Genomic DNA, 26,756 nt, shown 5'->3' with positions numbered 1-26,756 from the left:
TCCTCCAGCCCCTACAACCCTCCCTATCTCTGTAACCTCCTCCAGCCCCTACAACCCTCCCTAACTCTGTAACCTCCTCCACGATCTCTGAGTTCCTCTAATTCCGCTCTCTAAAGACAATGCTGATTTTTAAGTATCTCTGCCCATCAATTTAATTCACAATCTGCCAATATGTTTAGCTGTCAATCTGTCTATCTGCATATCTGTCTGTCCCCCTTTCTCTGTCTGTGTGTCTGTCCATCACTGTCCCTTTGTAATGTTACAGTGAATTGAAGACATTATTTGGAGAATTCTCACCCAATGTCAGTGTGGTTGAGATAGTTCGACTTCAGGTTCTGAGCTGGATCACACATTTCCTGCTGCGTGCATTTTCCTGGCGGATTTTTGCAACTGAAACATTTCAGAGTCGGAGCTGTAAGAGAACAAACAAGGAGAAATCGCCCATCGCTCTGTCAGCCCTACTGGACGGAACTAATGTACAGATCTCATAATCGGGCACAATGTTCCTGAGCCTCTCAGGGACAGTGGGGTTGGTGTGAAGCACAATCAGTGTTATAATAAAGGGAAATGAGGCCTGCAATTAACACATAGCAAGATCCCACAAAGAGCATTGAGATCAATGTTCGAATATGTTATTGAGAGATAAACATTAGCCCAGGATATCTGTGAGAACTCACCAGCTCTGTGGAGGTCACAGGATTCCTTATGTCCATCCAAGAGTGTAGATTGTTTAATGTCACATTCAAAGCATGGCACCTCTGACAGTGTGGCACCCATTGGGAGCACCACCCCCTGGATTACGCGCTCACCTCTGGAGGGACATTGAGAACACAACATTCCGAATCGGAGGTGAGGCCGTTTCGCACTGGGGAAAGGGCGACACCAAAAACACCCTTGGACATCACAATTGGTTGTGGGCTCTGCGGGGTTTCCCATGTCGAAGGGGTGCTGTCACTGTTCCTCCACGTTTTATCAACAAAGGTTGTTTTAGGGGCAGCCTGGTGGCACAGTGGTTGGCATGGTTGCCAGGGACACAAGAGGAGTGGGTGTGTTTGACCACAGTTATCTTGTGTGCTTAAAAGGGACTTTGTATTCATGAGACCATTGTAATTTATGATGTACTTTGTTCCCCGTGTTAATCTAAAAGCTGTGTGTATGTGTTAAGCTAAATGGGGAGTTCAGCAGTATTGTATAGTAATCCAACTTTTCATGTTTAATATTTTTATTTATTTATTAGGGTCACAAATAGGCTCACGTTAACACTGCAATGAAGTTAGTGTGAAAATCCCCGAGCCGCCACGTTCCAGCACCTGTTCGGGTATACTGAGAGAGAATTTGGCATGGCCAATGCACCTAACCACCACATCTTTCCGACTGTGAGAGGAAACCAGAGCACCCGGAGGAAACCCACGCAGACATGGGGAGAATGTGCAGACTCCGCGCATGCAGTGAGCCAAGCCGGGAATCCAACCAGGTCCCTGGTGCTGTGAGGCAGCAGTGCTAACCACTGTGCCAGCATGCTTGTTGTTAAAACAACGGGGTGCTGTTCCTGTTCCTCCACATTCCAAAAACAAAGTTTTGGGTTGGCATGACGGCACAGTGGTTAACACTGCAGCCTCACAATGCCAGGGACCTAGGTTCAATTCTGACCTCGGGTGACTGTGCAGAGTTTGCACATTCCTCCTGTGGGTTTCCTCCGGGTGCTCCAGTTTACTCCCACAGTCCAAAGACGTGCGGCTTAGGTTGATGGCCATGCTAAATTGCCCCTTCATGTCAGGGGGATTAGCCAGCTAAATATGTGGGGCTAAGGGGATAGGGGTTGGACAGGATGGTGAACGGTGCAGACTTGATGGTCTGAATGGCCTTTCTCAACTGTAGGGACTCTATGATTCCATTCCCCATCCCTAATTGTCCCTTGACAATGTGGTGTTGAGCTGCCATCTTGAACCAGGGAACCTTCTTAAGGGGTGATTAGGGTTCTAGAGTGAGCCACACATTGAAAAGCTTCCACATATCAATGAGTACATAAGTATCTCAATCGTATTTCAGTCATAGAGTCATAGAGGTGTACAGCATGGAAACAGGCCCGTCTGCCTAATTTGTCCATGCCACCCTTTTTTTAAACCCCGAAGCTCGTCCCAATTGCCCACATTTGGCCCATATCCCTCTATACCCATTGTACCCATATAACTACCTAAATGCTTTTTAAAAGACAATATTGTACCCGCCTCTACTACTACCTCTGGCAGCTTGTTCCAGACACTCACCACCCTCTGTATGAAATAATTGCTCCTCTGGACACTTTTGTATCTCTCCCCTCTCACCTTAAACCTATGACCTTTAGTTTTAGACTCCCCTACCTTTGGGAAAAGATATTGACTAGTTACCTGGTCTATGCCCCTCATTATTTTATAGACCTTTATAAGATCACCCCTCAGACTCCTAATGCGCCAGAGGAAAAAGTCCCAGTCTATCCCACCTCTCCTTATAACTGAAACCATCAAGTCCTGGTTGCATCCTAGTAAACCTTTTCTGCACTCTTTCGAGTTTAATATATCCTTTCTATAATAGGGTGACCAGAACTGCACATAGTGTTCCAAGTGTGGCCTTACCAATGTCTTGTACAACTTCAACAAGACATCCCAACTCCTGTATTCAATGTTCTGACCGATGAAACCAAGCATGCTAAATGCCTTCTTCACCATTCTGTCCACCTGTGACTCCACTTTCACGGAGCTATGAGCATGTACCCCTAGATCACCGTTCTGTAACTCCCCCAACGCCCTATCATTAACTAAGTCCTGCCCTGGTTCAATCTATCAAAATGCATCACCTCGCATTCGTCTAAAATAAACTCCATCCGCCATTCATCAGCCCACTGGGCCAATTGATCAAGATCCCGTTGCAATCCGAGATAAACTTCAGTGTCCACGATACCACCAATCTTTGTGTCATCTGCAAACTTACTCACCATGCCTCCTATATTCTCATCCAAATCATTAATATAAATGACAAATAACAGTGCACATCAACACCAGATACTTATGTGCAAGCACACAAATATTTATTTTTTTTTAATTCATTTGTGGGTCACGGGTGTTGCTGGCTGGCCATCATTTATTGATATGGATATGCCAGCATGATGTGGACGTGGATAGGTCTCTGACCTTCGGGTAAGCGTTCTCCAAGGCGGCCTTCACGACACACGACAGCGCAGAGTCGCTGAGCAGAGACTGATATCCAAGTTCCACGCACATGAGGACGGTCTCAACAGGGATCTTGGGTTCATGTTACACTATCTGTAACCCCCGTGACTTGCCTGGGTTTGCAAAACCTCACTCACTGTGCCGTCTGGAGACAATACACATCTCTTTAACCTGTGATCAGTGCTCCTTCCACTCACATTGTCGGCCACTTTAGGACTTGAACAGCAGGTTAGGTGTAAAGATTCGCATTCTAATCAGTAATCTGTAAACTGTCTGTGCTTTATATGCTCTGTCTGAGGCCAGAACTCACCATTCACCTGAAGAAGAGGGAAATCTTGAAATCTAGTGAGTTTACTATCAAATAAATCGGTTGGACTTAAACCTGGTGTTGTCAGACTTTTTACAGCATTTATTGCCCATCCCAAGTTCTCCGAGGTCAGTTGGAGCCAACCACATTGCTGTGGCTCTGGAGGCACATGTAGGCCAGACTGGGTAAGGATGGCAGATTTCCTTCTCTAAAGGACATTAGTGAACCAGATGAGATTTTCCAACAATGGTTTCATGGTCATCAGTAGATTTTTAATTCCAGGTATTTTTTTATTGAATTCAAATTCCACAAGCTGTCGTGGCGGGTTTCGAACCCAGGTCCCCAGCTGAGTTTCTGGATTAATAGCTTTGCGATAATACCATTAGGCTATCGCCTCCTCTTAAATATATATGGATATATCATGGGGTGCCATGAACGAAAACGCTATTGAAATATTTAGTCTGAAGGACATAATGAGTGACTCATTTAATGAAAAGTCTCACCTTCAGCAATGAGAGCCCAGATGATGAGAATATAGGAGATTGGCTTCATCTCACTTTGATATTTGATGTTCCTGGGACAGAGACATACAGCGTCAATGGCAGGGTTCTGAGGAATGTGGAGGAACAGAGAGATCTTGGGGTTCATATCCACAGATCTCTGAAGGTTGCCACTCAAGTGGATAGAGCCCTGAAGAAGGCTTATAGTATGTTAGCGTTTATTAACAGGGGGTTTGAGTTTAAGAGCCGTGGGGTTATGATGCAACTATACTGGACCATGGTGAGACCACATTTGGAACATTCTGTGCAGTTCTGGTCACCTCACTATAAGAAGGATGTGGGAGCATTGGAGAGAGTGCAGAGGAGATTTACCAGGATGCTGCCTGGTTTGGAGGGAAGGTCTTATGAGGAAAGGTTGAGGGAGCTGGGGATTTTCTCCTTGGAGCGGAGGAGGATGAGAGGCAACTTAATAGAGGCTTATAAGATGATGAGAGGGATTGATAGAGTGGACGTGCAGAGACTATTTCCTCAGGTGGATGTTGCTGTTACTAGGGGGCAGAACTATAAGGTTTATAGTGGGAGATTGGAGGGATGTCCGAGATAGATTCTTCACTCAGAGAGTGGGTGGGGTGTGGAACAGACTGCCTGCTGTGATAGTGGAGTCGGACACTTTAGGAACTTTCAAGCGGTTATTGGATAGGCACATGGGGCACTCCAGAATGACAGGGAGTGGGATAGCTTGATCTTGGGATTGGACATAGCTCAGCACAACATTGAGGGCCGAAGGGCCTGTACTGTGCTGTTATGTTCTATGTTCTAGAACACTGAGACAGAACTCCACACCAACTCTGTGTTCAGCACCCACTGAATATATTCCTGAGGAGGTGAGCACAGTCCTAGAACCTGCTGCTACTTCCTTGTGTCTTTGCCAAGGTGCTTTCCCAGCCATTCCAATAACAGTCAATTGAGCTGCCTCCCTCCCTGTCCCGGAGACTGGGCTGGTTCTCCCACACCATCCTCCCGCTCTCGCTGATCCCATCTCGGGAAGAGGGGAGGGATGAGGGGGACAGTCAGGTTGAAGTCATCCAGAAGGAACATCTCTCACAAAACATCGCTGTAATTTGAAAACAAACGATAAAACCGCTCTGAGCAGAATTGCTTAGTTTAGTTTTGGATTTGTGGTCTAACCAGTTCTGAGACAGACAAGAAGGATTAGGACACTTTAAAACACACATTCCTTGTTCTGGCTCGCTGTCTGCCCAGATTCCTGATATTGACTCTATTTCTTGTTTAATTCTCACAGAGTCCGTCCATGATTATTCTCGGCTGGGAGGCTTTTAGGGTTTTTTTGAAACATGCGGGCTTTCGGAAAATGATGTGAGAACATAAACCATGTTCCAAGATTCAGCTCGTTGTGAGATTGAGAATATTTCTACACTGGTTTCACAGAACCTGATGTGGAGATGCCGGCGTTGGACTGGGGTAAACACAGTAAGAAGTCTCACAATACCAGGTTAAAGTCCAACAGGTTTATTTGGTAGCAAAAGCCACTAGCTTTCAGAGCACTGCCCCTTCATCAGGTAAATGGGATTTCTGTTCACAAACAAGGTGTATAATGATCCAAACTCAATTTACAAAATAATGATTGGAATGCGGATCTTTACAGCTAATCACGTCTTAAAGGTACAGACAATGTCAGTGAAGAGAGCATTAAGCACTGGTTAAAGAGATGTGTATTGCCTCCAGACAGGACAGTTAATGAGATTTTGCAAGCCCAGGCAAGTCATGGGGGTTACAAATAGTGTGACATGAACCCAAGATCCCAGCTGAGACCGTCCTCATGTGTTGGAACTGGGCTATCAGTCTCTGCTCAGCGACTCTGCACTGTCGTGTATCATGAAGGCCACCTTGGAGAACGCTTACCCAAAGATCAGAGGCCGAATGCCCATGACCACTGAAACGTTCGCTAACAGGAAGGGAACAGTCTTGCCTGGTGATTGTCGAGTGGTGTTCATTCATCCATTGTCGTAGCGTCTGCATGGTCTCCCCAATGTACCATGCCTCAGGACATCCATTCCTGCAGCGTATCAGGGAGACAACATTGGCCGAGTTGCAAGAGTATGTGCCGTGTACCGGGTGGATGGTCTTCTCACGTGAGATGATGGCATCCGTGTCGATGATCCGGCATGCCTCGCAGAGGTTGCTGTGGCAGGGTTGTGTGGTGTCATGGCCACTGTTCTCCTGATGGCTGGGTACTTTGCTGCGGACAATGGTTGTTTGACGTTGTGTGGTTGTTTGAAGGCAAGAAATGGGGGGTGTGGGGATGGCTTTAGCGAGATCTTGCCTCAGGGACCTTGGTGAGTTGCTGCAGTGCATCTTGTAGATGGTATGTACGGCTGCCACTCTGTGTGGGTGTTTGAGGGAATGAATATTTGTGGGTAGGGTGTCAATCAAGTGGGGCTGCTTTGTCCTGGATGGTGTCGAGTTTCGAGTGTTGTTGGAGCTGCACCCATCCAGGCAAGTGGGGAGTATTCCATCACACTCCTAACTTGTGCCTTGTGACACATCCTGAAGTGGGTTACCATTGAGCAGAAACAGAACTGGACGAGCCATATAAATACTGTGTCTACAAGAACAGCTCAGAAGCTGGGAATCCTGCAGTGAGGAACTCACCTCCCGACTCCCCAAAGCCTGTCCACCATCTACAAGGACACAAGTCAGGAGTGGGATGGAATTGGACATGCATCAGCTCTTGAAGAGATGACTAATTATCCCCACACTCCCCATAAACTTCTGCCCATAGCTGGGGTGGCGCAGTGATTAGCACTGCTGCCTCACAGTGCCAGGGACCAGGGTCAATTCTACCCTTGGGTCACTGTGTGTGAGGAGTCTACATGTTCTCCCCGTGTCTGCATGGGTTTTCTCCGGGTGCTCTGGTTTCCTCCAAAAGACATGCCGGTTGGGAGGTGGAGTGTGTTAGGAGGAGGGGGCTGCTAGATCAGGTGTTTCCGTGTATCCGGGGGCTGGGATGGATGTCCAAGTGGTGTGTGTGTTGGGAGAGTTGTCTTTTGGGGGTTCCTTGGCTGGGGAAGTTTTGTGTCTATTCCTGAGCATGGTAGGGTGACACGGTAGCACTGCTCCTGCACAGCTCCAGGGTCCTGGGTTCGATTCCCGGCTCGGGTCACTGTCTGTGTTGAGTTTGTACATTCTCCTCGTATCCGCGTGGGTTTCCTCCGGGTGCTCCGCTTTCCTCCCACAGTCCAAAGATGTGCGGGTTAGGTTGATTGGCTATGCTAAAAATTGCCCCTTCGTGCCCTGAGATGCATAAGTTAGAGGGATTAGTGGGTAAATATGTAGGAAGATAGAACATAGAAAAACTACAGCACAAACAGGCCCTTCGGCCCACAAGTTGCACCGATGATATCCATACCTACTAGGCTTACCTATAACCCTCAGTCCTATTAAGTCCCATGTACTCATCCAAAGTCTCTTAAACGACCCGATCGAATTTGCCACAACCACCACCGACAGCAGCCGATTCCACTCACCCAGCACCCTCTGAGTGAAAAACTTACCCCTGATATCTCCCCTGTACCTACTCCCCAGCACCTTAAACCTGTGTCCTCTCATAGCAACCATTCCAGCCCTTGGGAAAAAGCCTCTGAGAATCCACCCGATCGATACCTCTCAACATCTTCGACTCTTTGGTCAGAATATGGGGGAAGGGCCTGGGTGGGATTGTGGTCAGTACAGATTCGATGGGCTGAATGGACTCGTTCTGCACTGTAGGCTTTGTATGAGTCAGATTCTGTTTTACTGGGGTGTCAGCGGGGGGAAGGAGGGGAAGGCTTTGATAGTTGGGTGGGCTACTGAGGGGGTAGTAGGTGGGCTACAGGGAGTGGGGGGCAAGAGATCAGGCGGTGGGAAAAAAATCCTGGGGATTTCCTGATAGGGATAGTGTCTGGGTAAGTTGAAGACTGGTTCACTGCCCTCCCCTGTCTTGGGCACTTTTGTGTCCTGTGTGTGCCTATTAGGTTGGGTGGGGTGAGGAGGCTCCCAGGGCTGGTGGGATGGGGTGACTTTTTATTCTTTGTGGGTGTTTTCTGTTGTGGTGGGCAGGTGTGGATTCGGGTAGTGTGTATCGAATTGGTGTGGGGTCACTAGTTGGCGGAGCAAGTTGGTACGGGGCCATTCCCCTCTTTTCGGATGGTTTCCGGGTTCGGTATGAGGGTAGGCCTTTTGTTGGGAGCGCAAAAATTACTTCACCCACAATTTATCCAGTTATTTCTTTCTTTATTCATTAGTTCATTAGTATTACTAATGAACTAATGAATACAGTGTCTTACATTAGCAATGTAATGAAGTAGCTGTGGAAGGGTTAAACCAAGGGGGAATTTCGAATGGCCAATTCACTTAACAAGCATTTCTTTGCTATGTGGGAGGAGACCAGAGGCAACCCACACAAGCATGGGGAGAATGTGCAAACCCTACACAGGTAGAGATCCAAGCCGAGCTCCCAGCCTGCATCCTTGGCCCTCTGAGGCAGCAGTGCTAACCATCGAGCCACCACGCTGCCCACAGATGTATGACTTGTCTTTTCACAATGCTGGTTTCCCTGCTGTCTGTCGTGGCTCTCCCTTAGATATTTGCCTTCGGGGTTGACCTCCTGTGCCACCTCCTCATTCCATACCTTCTTCTCCTTGTTGTGGTTCCCTCGTATCCTCCTTCTCCCGCTCTACCATCGAAATTTGCTTGGGAAAATGTTTGGGGTTGGGGGGAGGTTTGTTTTGGGGACGGTTCAATCAACTTTGGGTGGTTTGGAGGTTTTAATCTGGCCTTTGTCAGTCTTTGTGTTCGGGGGGACCTGGCCATTAGTGACCCATTAATCTGTGGTTCCCTCTCTGCGTGTGACCTGTATTTCTTATGGTTTTCCAGTTATGTTTCCCTATTTCTTCCAGTGGTGTTTGACGGGGTTTCTGTTCATTACTTATTGTTCATGTGTTGTGGGTGGTTGCCCTTATCTATCCCTGTTCTTGTGTGGTTTGTGTCTTAGCCCATTTGGGAGTAAGGTTTTCCTGACACAAGTCAGGAGTGGGATGGAATTGGACATGCATCAGCTCTTGAAGAGATGACTAATTATCCCCACACTCCCCATAAACTTCTGCCCATAGCTGGGGTGGCACAGTGATTAGCACTGCTGCCTCACAGTGCCAGGGACCGGGGCCAATTCCACCCTTGGGTCACTGTGTGTGAGGAGTCTACATGTTCTCCCCGTGTCTGCATGGGTTTTCTCCGGGTGCTCTGGTTTCCTCCAAAAGACATGCCGGTTAGGTGCTTTGGCCAAGCTGAATTCTCCCTCAGTGCCGGAGTGTGGCGTCTAGGGGATTTTCACAGTAACTTCATTGCAGTGTTAATGGAAGCCGACTTGTGACAATAATAAATAAACTTTAAGGGACAGATCTTTGGGGTCGAACAGAAAGGGGACATATCCCCTTTTCTTCAGGCTTTGCCACTTTTCTTTTGATCGCGTCCATTCCTTGTTGTTCCCTGTGTTTGCCTTGTCTTTATCTTGTGGCTTGCTGTCTTCTTGTCTCCTGGGTCTTATCCGTGTTAGTTATTTCTTGTGTGAGGTGATGAATGGTGGAGGGGGGGGGTTACCTCATGTGGCAGAAGAGAAGGATTAAGTGAGAGGAAGTGGGGGGAAGAAAGAACAAAAGAAAAGAGGGTAATAGTCTGCTTCTGACATATTTTAGGTGGTGGTCGTGGGGGGAGGTGGAGTGTGTTAGGAGGAGGGGGCTGCTAGATCAGGTGTTTCCGTGTATCCGGGGGCTGGGATGGGTGTCCAAGTGGTGTGTGTGTTGGGAGAGTTGTCTTTTGGGGGTTCCTTGGCTGGGGAAGTTTTGTGTCTATTGCTGATCATGGTAGGGTGACACGGTAGCACTGCTCCTGCACAGCTCCAGGGTCCTGGGTTCGATTCCCGGCTCGGGTCACCGTCTGTGTTGAGTTTGTACATTCTCCTCGTATCTGCGTGGGTTTCCTCCGGGTGCTCCGCTTTTCTCCCACAGTCCAAAGATGTGCGGGTTAGGTTGATTGGCTATGCTAAAAATTGCCCCTTCGTGTCCTGAGATGCATAAGTTAGAGGGATTAGTGGGTAAATATGTAGGAAGATAGAACATAGAAAAACTACAGCACAAACAGGCCCTTCGGCCCACAAGTTGCACCGATCATATCCATACCTACTAGGCTTACCTATAACCCTCAGTCCTATTAAGTCCCATGTACTCATCCAAAGTCTCTTAAAGGACCCGATCGAATTTGCCTCCACCACCACCGACAGCAGCCGATTCCACTCACCCAGCACCCTCTGAGTGAAAAACTTACCCCTGATATCTCCCCTGTACCTACTCCCCAGCACCTTAAACCTGTGTCCTCTCACAGCAACCATTCCAGCCCTTGGGAAAAAGCCTCTGAGAATCCACCCGATCGATACCTCTCAACATCTTCTACCCTTTGGCCAGAATATGGGGGAAGGGCCTGGGTGGGATTGTGGTCGGTACAGATTCGATGGGCTGAATGGCCTCGTTCTGCACTGTAGGGTTTGTATGAGTCAGACTCTGTTTTACTGGGGTGTCAGCGGGGGGGAGGCGGGGAAGGCTTTGTTAGTTGGGTGGGCTACTGAGGGGGTGGTAGGTGGGCTACAGGGAGTGGGGGGGCAAGAGATCAGGCGGTGGGATAAAAGTCCTGGGGATTCCCTGATAGGGATATCGTCTGGGTAAGTTGAAGACTGGTTCACTGTCCTCCCCTGTCTTGGGCACTTTTGTGTCCTGTGTGTGCCTATTAGGTTGGGTGGGGTGAGGAGGCTCCCAGGGCTGGTGGGATGGGGTGACTTTTTATTCCTTGTGGGTGTTTTCTGTTGTGGTGGGCAGGTGTGGATTCGGGTAGTGTGTATCGAATTGGTGTGGGGTCACTAGTTGGCGGAGCAAGTTGGTACGGGGCCATTCCCCTCTTTTCCGATGGTTTCCGGGTTCGGTATGAGGGTAGGCCTTTTGTTGGGAGCGCAAAAATTACTTCACCCACAATTTATCCAGTTATTTCTTTCTTTATTCATTAATTCATTCGTGTCCCCAGTGTCTTACATTAGCAATGTAATGAAGTAGCTGTGGAAGGGTTAAACCAAGGGGGAATTTCGAATGGCCAATTCACTTAACAAGCATTTCTTTGCTATGTGGGAGGAGACCAGAGGCAACCCACACAAGCATGGGGAGAATGTGCAAACCCTACACAGGTGGAGATCCAAGCCAAGCTCCCAGCCTGCATCCTTGGCCCTCTGAGGCAGCAGTGCTAACCATCGTGCCACCACGCTGCCCACAGATGTATGACTTGTCTTTTCACAATGCTGGTTTCCCTGCTGTCTGTCGTGGCTCTCCCTTATATATTTGCCTTCAGGGTTGACCTCCTGTGCCACCTCCTCATTCCATACCTTCTTCTCCTTGTTGTGGTTCCCTCGTATCCTCCTTCTCCCGCTCTACCATCGAAATTTGCTTGGGAAAATGTTTGGGGTTGGGGGGAGGTTTGTTTTGGGGACGGTTCAATCAACTTTGGGTGGTTTGGAGGTTTTAATCTGGCCTTTGTCAGTGTTTGTGTTCGGGGGGACCTGGCCATTAGTGACCCGTTAATCTGTGGTTCCCTCTCTGCGTGTGACCTGTATTTCTTACGGTTTTCCAGTTATGTTTCCCTATTTCTTCCAGTGGTGTTTGACGGGGTTTCTGTTCATTACTTATTGTTCATGTGTTGTGGGTGGTTGCCCTCATCTATCCCTGTTCTTGTGTGGTTTGTGTCTTAGCCCATTTGGGAGTAAGGTTTTCCTGACACAAGTCAGGAGTGGGATGGAATTGGACATGCATCAGCTCTTGAAGAGATGACTAATTATCCCCACACTCCCCATAAACTTCTGCCCATAGCTGGGGTGGCGCAGTGATTAGCACTGCTGCCTCACAGTGCCAGGGACCAGGGTCAATTCTACCCTTGGGTCACTGTGTGTGAGGAGTCTACATGTTCTCCCCGTGTCTGCATGGGTTTTCTCCGGGTGCTCTGGTTTCCTCCAAAAGACATGCCGGTTAGGTGCTTTGGCCAAGCTGAATTCTCCCTCAGTGCCGGAGTGTGGCGTCTAGGGGATTTTCACAGTAACTTCATTGCAGTGTTCATGGAAGCCGACTTGTGACAATAATAAATAAACTTTAAGGGAGAGATCTTTGGGGTCGAACAGAAAGGGGACATATCCCCTTTTCTTCAGGCTTTGCCACTTTTCTTTTGATCGCGTCCATTCCTTGTTGTTCCCTGTGTTTGCCTTGTCTTTATCTTGTGGCTTGCTGTCTTCTTGTCTCCTGGGTCTTATCCGTGTTAGTTATTTCTTGTGTGAGGTGATGAATGGTGGAGGGGGGGGTTACCTCATGTGGCAGAAGAGAAGGATTAAGTGAGAGGAAGTGAGGGGAAGAAAGAACAAAAGAAAAGAGGGTAATAGTCTGCTTCTGACATATTTTAGGTGGTGGTCGTGGGGGGAGGTGGTGTGTGTTAGGAGGAGGGGGCTGCTAGATCAGGTGTTTCCGTGTATCCGGGGGCTGGGATGGATGTCCAAGTGGTGTGTCTGTTGGGAGAGTTGTCTTTTGGGGGTTTCTTGGCTGGGGAAGTTTTGTGTCTATTGCTGATCATGGTAGGGTGACACGGTAGCACTGCTCCTGCACAGCTCCAGGGTCCTGGGTTCGATTCCCGGCTCGGGTCACTGTCTGTGTTGAGTTTGTATATTCTCTTCGTATCTGCGTGGGTTTCCTCCGGGTGCTCCGCTTTCCTCTCACAGTCCAAAGATGTGCGGGTTAGGTTGATTGGCTATGCTAAAAATTGCCCCTTCGTGCCCTGAGATGCATAAGTTAGAGGGATTAGCGGGTAAATATGTAGGAAGATAGAACATAGAAAAACTACAGCACAAACAGGCCCTTCGGCCCACAAGTTGCACCGATCATATCCATACCTACTAGGCTTACCTATAACCCTCAGTCCTATTAAGTCCCATGTACTCATCCAAAGTCTCTTAAACGACCCTATCGAATTTGCCTCCGTCACCGACAGCAGCCGATTCCACTCACCCAGCACCCTCTGAGTGAAAAACTTACCCCTGATATCTCCCCTGTACCTACTCCCCAGCACCTTAAACCTGTGTCCTCTCACAGCAACCATTCCAGCCCTTGGGAAAAAGCCTCTGAGAATCCACCCGATCGATACCTCTCAACATCTTCGACTCTTTGGTCAGAATATGGGGGAAGGGCCTGGGTGGGATTGTGGTCGGTACAGATTCGATGGGCTGAATGGCCTCATTCTGCACTGTAGGGTTTGTATGAGTCAGATTCTGCTTTACTGGGGTGTCAGCGGGGGGTAGGCGGGGAAGGCTTTGTTAGTTGGGTGGGCTACTGAGGGGGTAGTAGGTGGGCTACAGGGAGTGGGGGGCAAGAGATCAGGCGGTGGGAAAAAAATCCTGGGGATTCCCTGATAGGGATATCGTCTGGGTAAGTTGAAGACTGGTTCACTGTCCTCCCCTGTCTTGGGCACTTTTGTGTCCTGTGTGTGCCTATTAGGTTGGGTGGGGTGAGGAGGCTCCCAGGGCTGGTGGGATGGGGTGACTTTTTATTCTTTGTGGGTGTTTTCTGTTGTGGTGGGCAGGTGTGGATTCGGGTAGTGTGTATCGAATTGGTGTGGGGTCACTAGTTGGCGGAGCAAGTTGGTATGGGGCCATTCCCCTCTTTTCCGATGGTTTCCGGGTTCGGTATGAGGGTAGGCCTTTTGTTGGGAGTGCAAAAATTACTTCACCCACAATTTATCCAGTTATTTCTTTCTTTATTCATTAATTCATTCGTGTCCCCAGTGTCTTACATTAGCAATGTAATGAAGTAGCTGTGGAAGGGTTAAACCAAGGGGGAATTTCGAATGGCCAATTCACTTAACAAGCATTTCTTTGCTATGTGGAAGGAGACCAGAGGCAACCCACACAAGCATGGGGAGAATGTGCAAACCCTACACAGGTAGAGATCCAAGCCAAGCTCCCAGCCTGCATCCTTGGCCCTCTGAGGCAGCAGTGCTAACCATCGAGCCACCACGCTGCCCACAGATGTATGACTTGTCTTTTCACAATGCTGGCTTTCCTGCTGTCTGTCGTGGCTCTCCCTTAGATATTTGCCTTCGGGGTTGACCTCCTGTGCCACCTCCTCATTCCATACCTTCTTCTCCTTGTTGTGGTTCCCTCGTATCCTCCTTCTCCCGCTCTACCATCGAAATTTGCTTGGGAAAATGTTTGGGGTTGGGGGGGAGGTTTGTTTTGGGGATGGTTCAATCAACTTTGGGTGGTTTGGAGGTTTTAATCTGGCCTTTGTCAGTGTTTGTGTTCGGGGGGACCTGGCCATTAGTGACCCGTTAATCTGTGGTCCCCTCTCTGCGTGTGGCCTGTATTTCTTATGGTTTTCCAGTTATGTTTCCCTATTTCTTCCAGTGGTGTTTGACGGGTTTCTGTTCATTACTTATTGTTCATGTGTTGTGGGTGGTTGCCCTTATCTATCCCTGTTCTTGTGTGGTTTGTGTCTTAGCCCATTTGGGAGTAAGGTTTTCATTCTATAGATCCACCCCTTCTCTGTTGGTTCTCTTTCTGCTGTGGTCCAATGAATATTTGTGTCTCGTCCCATCACACTTTGGGCTTCCACGCTCTGTTGCATGAAATAGGCCTTGTTTTCCTTCTCTGTCCTAATGTCACTGGGGTGTCTGGAGAGTTTTTCCCTTAGTGTGTTGCCCGTTTCCCCTATGTGTATTATTTTACTTTGGATGGCATATACTACACTGCATTGGTCGCGTTTGATTTTTGACTGTAGTGCTGCACTGGTGTTGGTGTAGCCGTTCTTTGTTTCCTCCGGTGTTACCAGGCATTCACAGGTCTTGCAGTTTCTGCTTCTACATTTCCCCTCCTTGGGTCATTTTATCTGGCTTCTGACGAGCATGTCCTTCAGATTTTTGTGTTGTCTGTAGGCTATTATAATGTTCAGGTTCTGCTATTATAATAATCAGGTTCTGCTGTGCTTTTTTAAGTTTTCAATGTTGTTTTCATTATTCGACTTATTTTTCGACCTCTGGGCTGACGATTATGATGGGTTTCCCTTCCTTTCTCTGTGCTACCTCTCCTTCACAGAACAGAGAAACATAAAACAGTACAGCACAGTACAGGCCCTTCGGCCCTCAATGCTGTGCCGAGCTATGTCCGAACCCAAGATCAAGCTATCCCACTCCCTATCATTCTGGTTTGCTCCATGTGCCTATCCAATAACCGCTTGAAAGTTCCTAAAGTGTCCGACTCCACTAAGGCAGCGCATTCCACACCCCAACCACTCTCTGAGTAAAGAATCTACCTCGCACATCCCTCCTATATCTCCCACCATGAACCTTATAGTTATGCCCCCTAGAAACAGCTACATCCACCCGAGGAAATAGTCTCTGTACGTCCACTCTATCAAAGAATAAAGAACAAAGAACAAAATCAGCCCGGGAAACAGGCCCTTCGGCCCAACTATCGCTGTTTGCTGTGCAGACACATGGATTTGGGCCGGTGTCTGTGGGAGTTTGCGCATTCTCCTCGAACTTGCGTGGGTTTTCTCCGGGTGCTCCGGTATCCTCCCACATCCCAAAGATGTGCTATTAGGCTGATTGGCAGTAATAAATTGTCCCTAAATTAGTTTCCCTCAATGTGGATGGCCATAAACAATAGATAAGGGTCATGGGTGGAGGGGGGGACTGGTAGTGTTAAAATGGCGGCGCGGGCTCGTTGGGCCGAAGGGCCTGTTCCCCGGGCTGTTTTTGTTCTTTGTTCTTTGCATTCCTCAGAACCCTGCCGTTGACCCTGTAATCCACATTCAAGTTTGTCCTACCAAATGAATCACCTTGCATTAATGTTGTTGTCCTCTGTTTGTTGTTACGCAATATGTTGTTGGGGTGCTATTGGTTTGGTGGGGTGGTCAGTCATGCAAGATTTCCATCCCCGCCCTCTGTTTCCTCCTGTTACACCATGTTGTTCGTGTTTCCATGGTTGGTGTGTCCTGTTTTGTTGGTGTTGCCCAATGTTGCATCACTCCTCGTGTTAACCGTGAGTTGTATGTCCTTGCTGTGTTCCACTCTACTGTTGTTAGTGGCCGCCTCTCTCTGTTGCGTATTGCGTTCCTTCCCCGTGGCCTGTGTTGGTTCAGCTTCTACTGGGGTTTGTGTGTGTCCATGAGGGAGTCTCACCCTGTGTTGAGCTGCACAGGTTCTGTGGTCTCTTTATTATGCTTTCCTGGGGTCTGCAATGTGTCCCCCCCTGTTCCCATGGAGCAGGTGTTTGTGTCTCTCCAAAGCTCCGGCTGTCTAATAGGGTACCCTGTGTCCTTTTGTTCGTCCCCTGAATTTTTGGTGTTCCCCTGTACATTTCCTGGCTTTCCCTGTTTGTGTTCCCCAATATATTGAGTAAGTCCCATCCACCCCACTTTTCTCGCCTGTGTCTCCCATGCTCCCTTGCCCCCGTGTGGTTGGGGTGTTGGCTGCATCCTCTGTCTATACTTCCTCTGGAACCCCCTGTAATCATCCTGGTGAGGCTATCTTCAGTGTAGGGGTTGGGATCCCCCTGTCCTGCCCTATTGTCCTTGTATTCCCCACCTTCCATTCCACCATTAGTCTCCCAATGCTCTATCCTGTAATTCCCTGTCCTGGCTCCAGCCATTGGCCTCCCGTATCCATTTTGGGGAATAGTTTGGTGTACTGGGCTCTTGTTCTATCCCTCTATATCCTGACATTTACATTTTGTTAGACAGGATTCTGTTTGCTAGTTATGATAAGGGTCTCTTTAAAATAATCACCTTTCTTGGGGGTGATTCTTTTTTTAGCTGATGATGAGTCACCTTGTGTCCCGGGTTCTTCCCATTACTCAAGCATTGTTTAGGTAGCCCCCTTTTGTTAGTTGTAATGAGTCAATGTGTGTCCAGCTTTCTCCCTTTGTTCCTGGTGCTCAAATACTGAAAGATTTGCATTTTCCCCAGACCTGCCTGTGGATTCTACCCAGACACCATGTATTCAGAGTATCATCCATCAGAGTTACACATTTATATTTTTATTTTTAGGGAGTTATACTTCTCGGCGTGGATCAGTTCGCCTGTTACAATGGGTTCCCATTCGTGTCCAATTATCCCTTTTAATTAAGCTGTGAGTGTGTGTGTGAGAGAGTGTGTGACTGTGTGAGAGATCTGTGACTGTGTGAGAGATCTGTGACTGTGTGAGAGAGTGTGTGACTGTGTGAGAGAGTGTGTGTGTGAGAGAGTGTGTGAGAGGGTGTGTGACTGTGTGAGAGTGTGTGAGAGAGTGTGCGACTGTGTGAGAGATCTGTGACTGTGTGAGAGAGTGTGTGTGTGAGAGTGAGTGAGAGAGTGTGTGACTGTGAGAGTGTGTGAGAGAGTGTGCGACTGTGTGAGAGATCTGTGACTGTGTGAGAGAGTGTGTGAGAGAGTGTGTGACTGTGTGAGTGTGTGAGAGAGTGTGCGACTGTGTGAGAGATCTGTGACTGTGTGAGAGAGTGTGTGTGTGAGAGAGTGAGTGAGAGAGTGTGTGACTGTGTGAGTGTGTGAGAGAGTGTGCGACTGTGTGAGAGATCTGTGACTGTGTGAGAGAGTGTGTGTGTGAGAGAGTGAGTGAGAGTGTGTGTGACTGTGAGAGTGTGTGACTGTGTGAGAGATCTGTGAGTGTGTGAGAGAGTGTGTGTGTGAGAGAGTGAGTGAGAGAGTGTGTGACTGTGAGAGTGTGTGAGAGAGTGTGCGACACCCCCCTCCCCCCTCGACCCCCCTCACCAACCCCCACCCCCCCTCAACCCCCCTCACCACCCCCCCCGAACCCCCTCACCAACCCCCACCACCCCCACCACCCCCACCCCCCCGACCCCCCTCACCCCGCCTCCCTCCTCGACCCCCCTCACCACTCCCTGCACCAACACCACCCCCCCTCCCCCCTCGACCCTCCTCACCATCCCCCCCACCAACACCACCCCCTCCCTCCACACCCCTCACCCCCCTCCCCCCTCGACCCCCCTCACCACCCCCCCCGACCCAGGCAGCTGAAGGTACGGCCGCCAATGGCGGAGCAATGGAAATCGGGGGAGGCAGAAGAGGAGGAGAGCAGAGATCTGAGAGGGTTGGAGGGGCTGGAGGGGGTTACAGTGTTACGAGGGGTTGGAGGGGGCTGGAGGACTTTAGAGACAGGGAGAGTTAGAGGTACTGGAGGAGATTAGAGATAGGGAGGGTTGTCGGGGCTGGAAGAGGTTACAGAGATAGGGAGGGTTGTCGGGACTGGAGGAGGTTACAGAGATAGGGAGGGGTGTAGGGGCTGGAGGAGGTTACAGAGATAGGGAGGGTTGTAGGGGCTGGAGAAAGTTACAGAGATAGGGAGGGCTGTAGGGGCTGGAGGAGGTTACAGAGATAGGGATGGTTGTCGGGGCTGGAGGAGGTTACAGAGATAGGGAGGGTTGTCGGGGCTGGAGGAAGTTACAGAGATAGGGAGGGTTGTCGGGGCTGGAAGAGGTTACAGAGATAGGGAAGGTTGTCGGGGCTGGAGGAGGTTACAGAGATTGGGAGGGTTGTAGGGGCTGGAGGAAGTTACAGAGATAGGGAAGGCTGTAGGGGCTGGAAGAGATTACAGAGACTGGGAGCGTTGTAGGAGCTGGAGGAGGTTACAGAGATAGGGAGGGTTGTCGGGGCTGGAAGAGGTTACAGAGATAGGGAAGGTTGTCGGGGCTGGAGGAGGTTACAGAGATTGGGAGGGTTGTCGGGGCTGGAAGAGGTGACTCAGGCTGTGAAAATTAGATGGATGTGAGGAGCTTGGGAATATGTTTAGAATGTGGTACTACAAACATGATAAGGAGAAAGGATTTATTTCATGTCGTATATTCTATGATTGAAATCAAAGTAATATTATCACAGGGACAGCAGACTGACTTCTTCCTTTACTGCAGCAACAGCAACATATTATCGCAATGATCAGCAAACCTGCTAAGGGTCCAAGAACTGCGGCAAGAGTACAAGAAGGTCCTGTAACGAGAATTGTAAATAAAACTTCATAGGAAACATCATTGTTGTTATTGGGTTGTGCATTCCCACAATGTTGAGCATATTTTAGAGGTGATGTTACACGAATAATAATCGGAGGGACTACTATTTAAAGGGCGAAAAGCTGCAGCAGGCGACAGTGCAGAGGGACCTGGGGGTCCTTGTGCATGAGTCGCAAAAACCCAGCCTGCAGGTGCAGCAGGTGGTCAGGAAGGCGAATGGGATGCTGGCCTTCATAGCGAGGGGGATTGAATATAAAAGTAGGGAGGTCTTGCTGCAGCTGTATAGGGCATTGGTGAGGCCGCAGCTGGAGTACTGTGTGCAGTTTTGGGCGCCGCACCTGCGCAAGGATATTTTGGCCTTGGAGGGAGTGCAGAGGAGGTTTGCTAGGCTGATACCGGAGTTGAGGGGGTTGAACTATGAAGAGAGGCTGAATAGACTGGGCTTGTATTCACTGGAGTTTAGAAGGCTGAGGGGGGATCTTATTGAGACGTATAAGATGATGAAGGGGATGGATAGAGTCGAGGTGGAGAGGTTCTTCCCGCTCAGCAGGACTAGAGGGCACAGCCTCAAGATAAGGGGGGGCAGTTTAGAACGGAGTTGAGGAGGAACTTCTTCACACAAAGGGTGGTGAATCTCTGGAATTCTCTGCCCGTTGAAGTGGTGGAGGCTGCCTCGCTAAATATATTTAAGATGCGGGTAGATAGGTTTTTGGTAGGCAAGGGGATTAAGAGTTATGGGGAGAAAGCGGGAAAGTGGAACTGAGCCACTTCAGATCAGCCATGATCTTATTGAATGGCGGGGCAGGCTCGAGGGGCTAGATGGCCTACTCCTGCTCCTATTTCTTATGTTCTTATGTTCTTATGTTTGACCGTGATTTGAAATCATATCAACCCAGACACAGCCCCTCGAGCCTGTTACACAGGAACAGGAGGAGGCCCCATTCAGCCCCTCGAGCCTGTTACACAGGAACAGGAGGAGGCCCCATTCAGCCCCTCGAGCCTGTTGCACAGGAACAGGAGGAGGCCCCATTCAGCCCCTCGAGACTGTTACACAGGAACAGGAGGAGGCCCCATTCAGCCCCTCGAGACTGTTACACAGGAACAGGAGGAGGCCCCATTCAGCCCCTCGAGCCTGTTACACAGGAACAGGAGGAGGCCCCATTCAGCCCCTCGAGACTGTTACACAGGAACAGGAGGAGGCCCCATTCAGCCCCTCGAGACTGTTACACAGGAACAGGAGGAGGCCCCATTCAGCCCCTCGAGCCTGTTACACAGGAACAGGAGGAGGCCCCATTCAGCCCCTCGAGCCTGTTACACAGGAACAGGAGGAGGCCTGTAACACAGACACAGATCCCAGTTCCTGTGTACTTGCCTATTGATCCTTGGTATAAGAGGTGATGTGAATTCTTACCGTTGTTACAGGTTGACACTTTAGCGGTGGTCTCTGACATCACTGGACTGCTCGTTATGACTCCTGTTGGACCAATCAGGGAAGGGGAGGGGAAATGAAGAGATCATTAACTAAAGTTGAGAGATGGATGATCCCAGGGTATTCCCAATGCACTTTCCATTGGGTTCACTCCCTGACCACACGGTGGCACAGTGGTTAGCACTGCCGCCTCACAGAGCCGGGATGGATTCCCAGCTTGGATCACAGTCTGTTTGGAGTCTGTATGTTCACCCCGTATCTGTGTGGGTTTCCTCCGGGTGCTCCAGTTTACTCCCACAGTCTGAAAGACATGCTTGTTGGGTGCATTAGCCGTGCTAAATTCTCCCTCAGTGTACCCAAACAGGCGCCAGAGTGTGGCCACTCGGGTATTCTCACAGTACCTTCATTGCAGTGTTAATGTGAGCTGACTTGTGACACGAATAAATAAACTAAAAGCTATCACAGGCTCTGGGCTTGTGAATGTGGAAGCCATGTCGGAATTAGAGAATCTTACAGCACAGGCAATGACCACTCAGCCCATCCTGCCTTGTGCTGGAAAAGATCCCTTGAAGTTGTCCCACTCTCCACACTCCATGCCCGACATCTTGACCCCACAACGCTGCATTTTCTTGGCTGGGGTGGTCTGGGGACAGGGTAGGAGGGGGTAGGGGCCAACGATCGGGGATCAGGGTGAGTCATCTGTCAACCAATCTACTGGTGTGCTGGGAGATTGACGCAATTGTGGGGCATTGGCGAGGCCACACCTGGAGTATTGTGGGCAGTTCTGGTGTCCTTATCTGAGGAACGATGTCCTTACTATAGAGGGAGTACAGTGAAGGTTTGTGAGGTTGATTCCTGGGAAGGCAGGTCTGTCACACGAGGACAGAGTAAGACAGTTAGGATTATATTTACTGTAGTTCGGAGACCGAGAGGGGATTTCATAGAAACTTACAAAATTCTAACAGGGTGAGATATGATGGATTTGGAAAGAGTGTTCCCAATGGTGGGGGAACCCAGAACGAGTGGTCATAGTTTGAGAATAAGGAGTAAAACTTTTAGAATTGAGGTGAGGAGAAATTTCTTCACCCAGAGGGTGGTGAATGTGTGGAATTCACAAACACGGAAAGTAGTTGGGGTCAAAACCCAGTGTGATCTCAAGATGAAATTAGATATAGCTCTTGAGACTCAAGGGATCGAGGGGTATGGATGGAAAAGGGGAGATCAGAATACTGAATGGGATGATCAGCCGTGATGGTAATGAATGGCGGAGCAGGCTCGAAGGGCCAAATGGCCTCCTCCTGCTTCTAGTTTCTATGAGCCAATGGCTGCCTCAGCGGGCTGAGCCTGGTCTCCTGGGTGTGAATCAGCCGACAGATTCGCTGCTGCACAAAGTGCCAGAAATTCATTCAACTCAGCTCACCCAAAAACCAGGTGGAAAATCTCCCATATTCCCACCCGTTTGGCACTCAGTTTCCTTTGGGAAAATCGGACTCAACATCATTGGGCGATCCATTCCGCAATATTCAGCATATCTTAGGGGCAACTCTAGATTGTGAACTGATACCGTATCAACCCAGACACAGCCCCTCGAGCCTGTTACACTGGAACAGGAGGAGGCCCCATTCAGCCCCTCGAGCCTGTTACACTGGAACAGGAGGAGGCCCCATTCAGCCCCTCGAGACTGTTACACTGGAACAGGAGGAGGCCCCATTCAGCCCCTCGAGACTGTTACACAGGAACAGGAGGAGGCCCCATTCAGCCCCTCGAGCCTGTTACACAGGAACAGGAGGAGGCCCCATTCAGCCCCCCTCGAGCCTGTTACACAGGAACAGGAGGAGGCCCCATTCAGCCCCTCGAGCCTGTTACACAGGAACAGGAGGAGGCCCCATTCAGCCCCTCGAGACTGTTACACAGGAACAGGACGAGGCCCCATTCAGCCCCTCGAGACTGTTACACAGGAACAGGAGGAGGCCCCATTCAGCCCCTCGAGCCTGTTACACAGGAACAGGAGGAGGCCCCATTCAACCCCCTTCGAGCCTGTTACACAGGAACAGGAGGAGGCCCCATTCAGCCCCTCGAGACTGTTACACAGGAACAGGAGGAGGCCTGTAACACAGACACAGATCCCAGTTCCTGTGTACTTGCCTATTGATCCTTGGTATAAGAGGTGATGTAAATTCTTACCGTTGCTATTGGTTGACTCTTTAGCGGTGGTCTCTGACATCACTGGACTGCTCGTTGTGACTCCTGTTGGACCAATCAGGGAAGGGGAGGGGAAATGAAGAGATCATTAACTAAAGTTGAGAGATGTATGGTCCCAGGGTATTCCCAATGCACTTTCCATTGGGTTCACTCCCTGACCACACGGTGGCACAGTGGTTAGCACTGCCGCCTCACAGAGCCGGGATGGATTCCCAGCTTGGATCACAGTCTGTTTGGAGACTGTATGTTCACCCCGTGTCTGTGTGGGTTTCCTCCGGGTGCTCCAGTTTACTCCCACAGTCTGAAAGACATGCTTGTTGGGTGCATTAGCCGTGCTAAATTCTCCCTCAGTGTACCCAAACAGGCTCCAGAGTGTGGCCACTCGGGTATTCTCACAGTAACCTCATTGCAGTGTTAATGTGAGCTGACTTGTGACACGAATAAATAAACTAAAAGCTATCACAGGCTCTGGGCTTGTGAATGTGGAAGCCATGTCGGAATTAGAGAATCTTACAGCACAGGCAATGACCACTCAGCCCATCGTGCCTTGTGCTGTAAATGGTCTCTTGAAGTTGTCCCATTCTCCACAATCCATGCCCGAAATCTTGACCCCACGCAATTGTAGTGCATTGGCGAGGCCACATCTGGAGTATTGTGGGCAATTCTGGTGTCCTTATCTGAGGAACGATGTCCTTACTGTAGAGGGAGTACAGGAGGAGGCCCCATTCAGCCCCCTGTTACACAGGAACAGGAGGAGGCCCCATTCAGCCCCTCGAGCCTGTTACACAGGAACAGGAGGAGGCCCCATTCAGCCCCTCGAGACTGTTACACAGGAACGGGAGGAGGCCCCATTCAGCCCCTCGAGCCTGTTACACAGGAACAGGAGGAGGCCTGCAACACAGACACAGATCCCAGTTCCTGTGTACTTGCCTATTGATCCTTGGTATAAGAGGTGATGTGAATTCTTACCGTTGCTATTGGTTGACTCTTTAGCGGTGGTCTCTGACATCACTGGACTGCTCGTTGTGACTCCTGTTGGACCAATCGGGGAAGGCGAGGGGAAATGAAGGGATCATTAACTAAAGTTAAGAGATGGATTATCCCAATGCACTTTCCACTGGGTCCTCTACCTGACCAATCACAGGCTCCGGCAATGTTGAGGCCATGTTTGAATTAGAGAATCTTCAGCACCGACCATTCAGCCCACCACTCCCTGTGCTGGCCCACTCTCCAACCCGCCCTCCCCCATAATTTACCCCATAACCCTCTATTTACCATCCCTTTGAAAGTTCCTGTGCCCATCCAGGCAGTGCCTTCCAGACCACAACAACTCCCTGGGTGGAGTTCTCCCCTTCCACCTGCCAAGGGAATCGTAGTAGGCGGTTCACACCACGCTAAGGTCCATTGACCTCGGGCTGGATTTTCCAGTCTTGGGGCCAGCGTGTCTGGAAAATCACACCAGCTGTGTTTAAATATAATTCTCCTCATCTCCACCTCCCCACCCGCCCCCCGCAACCTCCTCTGGTCCTTTTCCTCTTCAATCTGTGTCCCCTCTGGTTATCCTGTCACTGGAAGGAGAGGTCGTGCTGGGTTTAATTGTAAATGTATTAGAAGATGTTTCCACTTTCCACCTTTATATCTACTTGTTTATTTGTTTATCCATTTATTTATTCGTCTCACAAGTCAGCTGACATTCACACCACAGTGACGTAACTGTGAAAATCCCCCACAATCAGTTCGTACAGTGTCTCTCTCTCTGTCATTCTGCCTCTCATTTTGTTTTTTCTTTTATTCCTCCATTCCTGTCTCTCGCATCCTTGTTTTCACTTCCCCTTTCCGCACTCTCCCTTCCTTCTCTCTTTGCCTTGAATCTTTCTTGCTCTCTCTCTCTCCGCCCCCGCCTTCCCTTTCTCTCTCTCTCTCTCCTCCCCTTTCTCTAGCTCTCTCTCTCTCTCCCCTTCCCCACTTTCTTTCACTCTCCCTCTTCCCCTTTCTCTCTGTCTCTCTCTCTCCCTTCCTCATCTCTCTCCTCCATTCCCCTTTCTCTCTCTCTTTCTCCTGCCCTCCTGGGAGGTTGGGGATAGGGTAGTTCCCCATGGGCAGTGCCAGCCCAGCACTGCCAGCCTGGAACCCTGGCACTGCCAGCCTGGCACCCTGGCACTGCCAGCCTGGCACGCCAGCAGTGTCCAGTAGGCACCAGGCAGTGCCACATGGTGGGGCTTCGGAGGGCAGGGCCAGATAGGAGCAGAGACGCACCAGGGTTAGGGTGAGGCAGGAGGGGATGCAATGGGGAAAACTCTGCATGGGGGTGCTGGGGCTCGTGATGGGGCCAGGAACTGAAGGCCGGGTCCGGCCACCAGCAGGGTTGGAGCTGTTTGATGTGATTGGGGGTTGCGGGGGGCGGGCGGGGGGAGGGGGGGTTGGTGGTGGGGGGGGCGGGGGGGTGGGTGCGGCGGTCGGGGCCAGCAACAACATGGAGGGAAGATGGGATGAGGGTCGGCGATAGGGAGGCCAGCGATGGTGGTGGGGGGGGATCAGGGGCGGGGGAACTGCTTATCAACTGTTTTCCCAGTATACTGGCAGATTGGAACATGCGCAATGGCTCCCTCAGCAGGCTGATGCCGCCTCTCTGGCAGGTTTGGGTTAGGATCTGCACACCCCCCTCCCCCACCCCCATACACACTGGCATGAACCACCTGATGGGCTCTGTGATGCTGGAGATTCATTGAATTAAATCTGCCTGAAAAACAGGCGGGAAAAACTCCCGTATTCCCACCTCTTGGTCAATTATTATTTTGAGAGGAAAATCATGCCCATAACATGGATCAATATCCCTACACTCGGGGCCTGTGCACCCATTCCATCCCCTCCCCACGCCCCGCCTTTACCTGGCGCTGCTGTGGTGGTATCACCTTGCAGGTCACTGTTACAGAAGCTGCTCTTACAAAAGTGAGGATTTTTGTCAAACTGGATGAAGTGATCTTTCACGCTGTCCCGTGATAGAGTGACACGTTCGGACACACAGCCCTTGGCGAAGCAAACTTCCCCTACAACTAGAAACAGACAGGACAGAGGGTGTATAAAAGCAAAACACCGCGGATGCTGGAATTCTGAAATGAAAACACTGGAAATACTCAGCAGGTCTGGCAGCATCTGTGGAGAAACAGAGTTAACGTTTCGATAACTCGGAGCCTTCCCCAGGAGCGAGGAGGGGCAGAAATGTGATGACTTATCTTCTGGAGGAGAGGAAGAAGGGAACGTTCTCCTCTCCCTCCCCTTTCGTTTTCTGTTTTTCAATCTCCCTGGCGTGTCCCAACACGACCGCACCCCTCCCCCACATGGTCACTGTCTCTTTGTTCCCACTGACCTCGGTTTTCCGATTAACACATCCTGCTAGCCGACCTTTGCAGCAGTTAATACACTTCCATCCCGTACCATTAACAGCCCCTTTATCTCATGCCTGTGACATCTTTGTCAATCTCTCCTGAGTTCCGCCCTCTCCCAATTTGCTCCAGAACCCTCCTCCCGCTCCCCAAGAATATAATTCATCACATTTCCATCCCTCTTCAGTTCTGTAGAAGGGGGTGGACTCTGACCCATCCCATCCTGACTGAGTGATGTGGGAGATCCTGGGACGCATCCTCATGCCCTCAGCGTCAGGCTCAGAGACAAGCAGAAACAAATGGATTGAGTACGGTGCCACAGTGCTTAGCACTCCTGCCTCAAGGGCACCAGGGACCCGGGTTCGATTCCCGGCTTGGGTCGCTATCTGTGTGGAGTTTGCATGTTGTCCCCGTGTCTGCGTGGGTTTCCTCTGGATGCTCCAGTTTCCTCCCACAGACTGAAAGACGTGCTGATTAGGTGCTTTGGCCGTGCCAATTTCCCTTTCAGTGGACCTGAACTGGCACCAGAGTATGACGACGAGGGGATTTTCACAGTGACTTCATTGCAGTGTTAATATCAG

At 50.0% G+C, this 26,756-nt stretch overlaps 1 protein-coding gene across 1 annotated transcript; it reads right to left on the bottom strand.

Moving 5' to 3' along the window:
- Positions 1–293: 293 nt before the first annotated feature.
- Positions 294–26,052, bottom strand: LOC145337592 (uncharacterized). Its single transcript, XM_080182385.1, has 5 exons — positions 25,681–26,052; positions 23,762–23,824; positions 22,775–22,837; positions 20,573–20,635; positions 294–412 (listed from the first exon to the last, which is right to left on the bottom strand). Exons 1-5 carry the CDS (start codon positions 25,943–25,945, stop codon positions 294–296), a joined length of 573 nt encoding a protein of 190 aa, XP_080038511.1. The 5' UTR covers positions 25,946–26,052.
- Positions 26,053–26,756: the final 704 nt, after the last annotated feature.

This window comes from Carcharhinus amblyrhynchos, unplaced genomic scaffold (genome assembly GCF_965287045.1).
Source record: "Carcharhinus amblyrhynchos unplaced genomic scaffold, sCarAmb.v2.hapA scaffold_53, whole genome shotgun sequence".
In the NCBI taxonomy this organism is placed as follows: Eukaryota; Metazoa; Chordata; class Chondrichthyes; order Carcharhiniformes; family Carcharhinidae; genus Carcharhinus; species Carcharhinus amblyrhynchos.
The sequence above is the reverse complement of the archived record's forward strand: the minus strand, read 5'-3'. Positions and strand labels throughout refer to the sequence as shown.